General features: G+C 47.2%; 1 protein-coding gene across 3 annotated transcripts; it reads right to left on the bottom strand.

The window, feature by feature from the left end:
• Positions 1–1,141: 1,141 nt before the first annotated feature.
• LOC140721892 (C-reactive protein-like) lies at positions 1,142–5,126 on the bottom strand. Of its 3 annotated transcripts, none has more exons than XM_073036726.1 (3): positions 5,048–5,126; positions 3,275–3,353; positions 1,142–1,906 (listed from the first exon to the last, which is right to left on the bottom strand). In XM_073036726.1, exons 2-3 carry the CDS (start codon positions 3,339–3,341, stop codon positions 1,290–1,292), a joined length of 684 nt encoding a protein of 227 aa, XP_072892827.1. In that variant the 5' UTR covers positions 3,342–3,353; positions 5,048–5,126; the 3' UTR covers positions 1,142–1,289. The 3 variants fall into 3 exon arrangements, with proteins under 3 accessions (XP_072892827.1, XP_072892825.1, XP_072892826.1); XM_073036724.1 differs by lacking the exon at positions 5,048–5,126 and adding an exon at positions 4,977–5,014; XM_073036725.1 differs by lacking the exon at positions 5,048–5,126 and adding an exon at positions 3,466–3,528.
• Positions 5,127–6,932: the final 1,806 nt, after the last annotated feature.

The following is a 6,932-nucleotide window of genomic DNA, read 5'->3' as shown; positions in this document are numbered from 1 at the left end:
TTGGGAATGAGGAGGGAAAAATAACTTCAGCCACACTTGAATGTCGGATCAGACTCTATGGGCTAAATGAAGTAGCTCTGTTCTTGGGTTACGGTGTTACGGTCTTATCTCTGAACAGATCTGACGTCTCGCGGCATCTAAGAACGGTCATTTTGAACATCTGGCGAGGAAACAGAGTGAGCATATGGGGCGGGATACTTGGAGCACAAATTTTGCTAAAATCAGGGAACCCCCTCTCAAAAAAACATGGCAATGGGACACCAGATATTTGGGGATGGGGGGGGGTCGTGATTGACACTCCAGAAAGTAATCACATTGAGGTGGAAATGGGGAAGTGGAAGTGGGGGGGGGGGGGAGGCATGTGCCAGCGTAAATGTGCAGACATTGTCTATATGGCATTTTGCTCAAATTTGCTTCAAATCTATTCATTTTTGCTTATAAAGATAAGTACTAGCTCTTCCAGTCATACTCCAACTCTGTCATCCAGAGGACCTTCGCCCCTCTCCTCAGCGGGTCCACTATCTCTCCTCTTCTCTCGCACTTCTGTACTTCCATTCTGACAGTCCTTCTCCTCCCACTTTCCCTTTCTTCGTTCATGACTCTCCTTTCCTTTCCACACCCTTCGTCGCTGTCCATTATATTTCATCATACAAGCCAGAATATAAACAGGGACCTCTGGGTTCGGATATTTTACATTTTGGACTGAATGTGCACATCAGTGATTGGGACATTAAACCTATGGACGGTGCAAAAAATACAGCAAAGAGCCGATTTCTTTGTATTCATTAGAACATCTGGGATTGGGTCACCATGGATATCAGGGAAGCGGTTGCATGTCTGGCAATGTAACACTAGCAAAATCAAAGCACCTGATAATGAGCACTGGGGGCGGACATCAAATATCCGGGAACAGTCGCTTTTAACATCTGGGAACGGATCACTATGAACCTTTAGGTCTGCTTAATTTGAAAGAAGAATTTTGAACATCCAGCAACCGTCTCGCGAATCAATTCAGAATGGGACAATAGCCATTTGGGAGTGTGTATTAACACTCCATGAAGGGATTAATCTTTGTTGGAACAGGTGGACGTGGAAATAGTACAGAATGCAACTTTGCCATGTAAGCGTGCAGACACAGTAGTTCCAATTTGTTACAAATTTATTCACCAAGTCCCAGTTACAGAATCAGCCACCAAACCTTCATGGCATACTCCCGCTCTATCAGCCGCAGGTCCTTCGGTACTCTCCTCTCCCGGTGCATTCCCCTTACTCCTCGTGGGACCGTCTCGTCACAACTCGCACTCCGGATCAGCAGTGATTTCTACTGCTCCAGTGGTCTCGAAATCTACTGTGGACCAGTCGATGACGTTCCCCCCAGAACACAGACAACCCCGCATTACCTCCGCCACCTCCCTATCTCCCAGAGCCCGATCCCACAGGTTGACCTGGGATATCTGCCCGACGAATGACTGGTCTGCATCGAAGCCCCCCTCCACCTCGTCCTGATCCTGTCCCAGGATGATCACACCACCTCCCTTCACTCTGTGACCCTGCCAGAGCGTTTTCGCCAAGCTCCGTTTGCCGTCTACCCACACAATGGCGTATCCTGTCTCAGACTCCCAGCTGACGCAGAGGTGCCGGTGTAGCGAGCCAGCTTCTGGCAGCTGGAAGATAGCCTCGCTTGTCATCAGATACAGATTGAAGCCCTTGGTTTCCGGCGCCCAGAAGAGAATCTGGTTATCGCTTTCGGGTGTGGCGTAGGAGATGGTAGCATGGCTTCGCGTCAGCTCGGTAGCCGAGCGCATGCATAGGGTGAAGGCACTCAGCTCGGGGAAATTATTCGGCAAAAGTCTCATGTAGGAGTTGGAAGACTGCTGGGGAAATATGACGGTCTTGCCCCGGAGACCTGGAGGTACAGCGAAGGAGATACAAAGGATAGTGGGAGAGGAGGATTGGGAGAGTGAAAGAAGAGAGCATAAAATTGTTAAATTGGTTTCATATTATTTTAAAGCAATAAGACAGAAGCTGTCCTTGTTAATGTTGCTACAGAGGCCACATAGTTGGGCTTTCAGAAGGCATTTGATAACGTGCCGCACATGAGGCTGCATAACAAGATATGATGTCACAGGAAAGATGCGGGCCTGGATAGCGGAATGGCTGACAGGCAGGAGGCAGCGTGTAGGAACAACAGTGGCCTTTCCGGGTTCGCTGACTGTGTCTATTGGGGTACATCGGGGGTCAGTGTTGGGAACGCTACCTTTCCCATTGTTGGTCAATGATTTGCATAATGACATTGATGGATTAGGGCAGAGTTTGCGGATGATACGAAGGTAGGTGGATGGGTAGGTAGTGCTGAGGAAACAATATGCTTGCAGCATAACTTAGACAAATTGGAATGGGCAAAAATATAGTAGAACGAATAAGGTTTTGGGATATTCATGATAATGCATTTATTAAATGGACAGTTGTATGGACTATTATTTAAATAGGCAGAAGTTTCAATCATCAGAGTCATGCATGACTCCACATGCAAGACTCCCAGAAAGTTAATTCTCAGGCTGAGTCTGTGGTAAAGAAGCCAAATACAACGTTGGCGTTTATTTCAAGGGGAACAGAATATAAAAGCAAGGAGATAACGCTGAGCCTTTATAAGACATTAGTCAGGCCGCACTCGGGATATTGTCAACAGCTTTGAGTCCCATATCTCAGAAAGGTTATGTTATCATTGGAGAGTCCAGACGAGATTCACGAGGATGATCTCCGGAATGATGGTTTATTGTTATCCTTTTTGTGGGGGTTCACCAGAACTACACTGGAGCTAGTCAGACTCGGAGGGGAGACATGACGAATGATGAAATGTACAGATACGATAGGCAGTCAGCATCTTTCCCCGGGTGTTGAAGTGTCAAACTTGAAGGCATGTTTTTATATGATCCAAGGGGAAGTTATGAATACGCGAGAGGTAAGTATTTTAAACCGAGAGTGTTCGGGTCTCGAAATATGCCACAAGGTGCAGTCGGCGAAATAGTCAGGCTGTTAACGTTCAATAGTTTTTTTTAATAGGCACAGGGGCACAAAAGGAATGAATATAAACAGCCGATACACAATAGAGGTCATTTAGTACAAGGTAGCAACAGGATCACTAAAATATTGTGAGTCGAATTCAACACAGGGACCTACTGTTCTATTTATTCTATTAGATGTGCAACGGATGGGGATGGAAGAGAAGATATTGAAGAGGGATGCTGAAACCTTGAGTAGTGCGATGACATACCTCCGCTCACGGCTGAAATATCGGAGACACCCACCAGGAGGGCTAATGCGCTGATCAGACTGAACATCCCGACTTTCTCCTGTAGGTAAGCGGAAAAGGGTTTGAAACTGAGTGGCCCTCCGCAATTACGCCCCGTGCCCCAACCAACTCTATACCACATGGACTCAGACACATCCTCCCTCTTCTCTTACCCTTCGCATTAACGCTTCGTGAGATGTATCTGGATTCAGTGCCCGCAGCCACCGTACCCGCTATACCCACGTATCCATCCGTCGGCTGTCCAATTACATTTTGCGAGCAGCCACTGGAGAGGAAGACCAATCGCCCATGTTTTGGGCCAAGATTAACTGGTACATCTCCCCATATCTCCCCACACCAGTGCTGTCTACTCTCCCCCTCCACAACCCATCCCCTACACTTTCTTACTGCTCGCACTCACTGCCCTCTCAGTATCACAAGAAACACTCTTTCATTCAGTCCAACCCTACCCCCGCGCTCTCTGCGCATTTTATTCAAACCCGCTCTCTCTCAGCCACGCCCCACAATCTCTCTCCGGGACCTTCCTCACCGCTTCCATACACTGTGTCTGATACCGTCTCAGCCCCTGTGATTTTTATTTCCACTATTTCTCTATTTTCGTTTTTTTTTTGCCTTTTCCTGCATTTCCTGCTCTCCCCTCTCTTATTTCCACCAGTAAATCTCTCAGCACCTTTCTTCCCTTGTTTCTCTCGTTTTGAGTTCATTCACATTCATGTCTCCACCCCATCACTCTGTCTCACCATCTTTTTCATTCCCTTTTACACACCGCTCCCTCTTACCCCCTTCTTTGTCCGCCGCCCTCACGGGCCCCTTCCCACATTCTCCCTCCATCTGGTCACTCTCCAGACTCCGCAATTTTCGTTCTCGAATTTTACCTCTATCTATCATCCGCACTCTTTCCTATTTTCGTCCCAGTATCTCCTCACCCCTCCACCCCCATCCTCTTCTGCCTCTGTACCTTTTCTTGGCCCTTCGCTCTCAACTTCTTTATCTCGCTGCCCTCTCACTCCTACTCCAGCAGAATCCCTCGTCAGTCTACCTCTCTATTCCCGACTCAGTCTTGTCCCCACTCTCACCTTGGAATCTTTTCAGCTCTGTCTCTCACAACACACACACACAGGCTGTCGTTTTCCTCGTTCGATGGTAGCTCGCTCCTCTCGCACTATCTCTCCCGTCTCTTGACCGCACCCCTTTTCTCCCAGTATTTATCCTCCACACTTTCTCTCCCTACTTTCAGACTCTGTATTCACATCTCTTCCAACCACTATCTGTCTTCACATCTGTCTTCGCCGTGCTCTTTCCGTCTTTCTCTCCCGTTTTATTCCCGCTCTTTGGCTCTCTCCTTCGCTTTCTCCTCGTTTATCATTCTTCCTCTCTCCTCGCCTGCATTATTGTCTCTTCCTCTACTCTCTCACCACACTTTTCTGCATATTTTCATCGTGCCTCTTCATTCTCTTTCCAACTTCCTCTCTCATTGCCTCCTCATTCCCTCTCTTACACCGGGCTTTCCGTCGTTTTGTATTGCCCCATATTCCCTGTCTTTCACAGGGGTCCTTTAGGTTTCCTCCAGCTCTCGATCCTGTCTCCCCCCGAAGCAGGCTCTTTCTCAGCTCTAACTCCTCTCTTTCGACGCCTTTTACCTCTCAATCCACCTCCTCCCTACCTTAATCATCCTCTTTATCATTCTCACTTCAGTTCTCCACCACTCTCTGCAATTTGAATTTCGGTACTCACTGGAGTTTTGTCTGCGTGTGGGCAGTATCTCTCTGCACTCCTCGGAATGAACTCTACACCCTGTCACGGATGGGTATAATAAGCTGTAGCAGAGGCGGATAAAGGGCCCAGCGGTCACTGACTGCGGGTCCTCCCCCTCGCTACCGCAATCAGTTCATCCTGCTGACAATGCTGGTTAAATATGAACCTGTCGCGCCACTGTAGCACAGAGGATACCGCAAAGGTGTTACACCACCAGCGATCGGCTATCGGGATTTATTTCTGCCGCATACTATGGCAAATAGTTTTCAAGATCCTACGGCGTAAGAGCAGAATTACGCGATTTTTCCCATGGCGTTTGATTTATTGCACCGCTCAAACCAATTCTAATGCACTTTTCCTCAAATTGTGAAGTGTTTTACAATTAAGTACCCAGCAACCTCCGTTTCAAATCCATCCAATGTATTTCTGTATATCTGCAGAAGTTTGTTGGAGTTTAATGAGAAGTTGAATCTCCTTCACCTACTAAGCAGCTCAAAACGCTGACGCCCCTTCCTTCTGTTTGCATGTGTGTGCTGAATCGAGGAGAGGGCATCTGAATAACTAATGCCCAGGAATTTAAATCTACTGATGTTTTCCACGGCAGACACCCTAATATAGCCTGGAGTATGTCCCTACTCCCTCCCCTTTCTAAAGACAATAATCAGATGGTCAGTTTTATTGAGCATGATCGCATTGGCTTGGTTGTGACATCGGTTACTCAAGCGCCCTATCTCGCTCCGTTGAACTGCCTCATTGCCACGTTTTATTCATCCAACAACTGGCGAGTCGGGAGCCAATTCGCTTATGGTATTGGAGTTGTACTTATTCATGGAGTCATGAGAGTGAACGGGGCTGAACACTCATCCCTGCGCCGTATTTGTGCTGATGGTCATCGAGTAGGAGATGTCGGCGCTGCTCCTCGCTGATTTAGGTTTGCCGATGAGGAAGTTTGCGATGAGCAGTTATATGTTGCTCTTAGAGAGGCCCGAATCTTGAACCTTGATGATGTGCTTCGAATGAATGATTGCTTGGAATGTCGAGTTGTATTCGATGAAGACCTGACCAACCAGTATCTCATTATCAAACAAGCTCTGCATCTGTTTATCATCCTTGCGATTAATTTTGTTCCTTCTCCAGCTTCATCAGATCCTTGTTCTAGATGAGCGACAAGAACTACCCACGGTACTCCAGGTGTGGTCTCACCTCTTCATTTACAGTTGGACCACAACGTCTTAACTCCTGTACTCAGTGTCCCCATTGATGAACGCCATTGTGTCATAATCAAGCTTTACCTTCCCATGCAACTGCAGTTTCACGTTTAGAGAATTATACACCACCCAATGAGCTGTTTGCTCTACAACACTCCCTAGTTCACTAAATTCTGCTGTTTATTCACTTCCTCGGTATGACTTCTCAAAGATACATTACGTAGCATTTCTCTGAATTAAATTTCATATGGACATTGATCCGGTGCAACAACTTCCTTTACGGAGAGACAGCGATGTCTGCTGTTCTCTCTCCGCGTCTCCAGTTGAACTTTGTCTTTTTGTGGGTTTTCCCCCTCGCCGTCAGTCTGTGGTTTTGTATTGCCATGTGCTCTTGATCGTTTTCGTGCCCCATGTGCTCCTGTCCCTGCTACTGCTCTGCTCTGGCCCCTGTATTACTGAACACTCCACCTCTCACCTGTTTCTCACTATTACCTGTTTGCTGCCACTGCTGTCTCATTGTGCTCCACCTATCATCTGCCTCTCTGCTTATTGCTCAGTACACTTCAGACCTGTGTTTTCATCTGTTTGTGGTCAGATTGTGCCAGTGAATTTTCCTGAGCCTTTTGAGAATTCGTATCTGTATTTCGACTAAATTA

Source organism: Hemitrygon akajei, unplaced genomic scaffold (assembly GCF_048418815.1).
Source record: "Hemitrygon akajei unplaced genomic scaffold, sHemAka1.3 Scf000063, whole genome shotgun sequence".
In the NCBI taxonomy this organism is placed as follows: Eukaryota; Metazoa; Chordata; class Chondrichthyes; order Myliobatiformes; family Dasyatidae; genus Hemitrygon; species Hemitrygon akajei.
Note: the sequence above shows the minus strand (reverse complement) of the source record. Positions and strands in the feature narration are given on the sequence as shown.

Coding starts and splice junctions, on each gene's coding strand:
- LOC140721892 (XM_073036724.1), bottom strand. CDS start 4,997: ATGATAAAGAGGATGATTAAG. Junction 3,354..4,976: donor TGATAAAGAGGATGATTAAG/GTAGGGAGGAGG, acceptor GCTTACCTACAG/GAGAAAGTCGGGATGTTCAG. Junction 1,907..3,274: donor TATTTCAGCCGTGAGCGGAG/GTATGTCATCGC, acceptor CTGTACCTCCAG/GTCTCCGGGGCAAGACCGTC.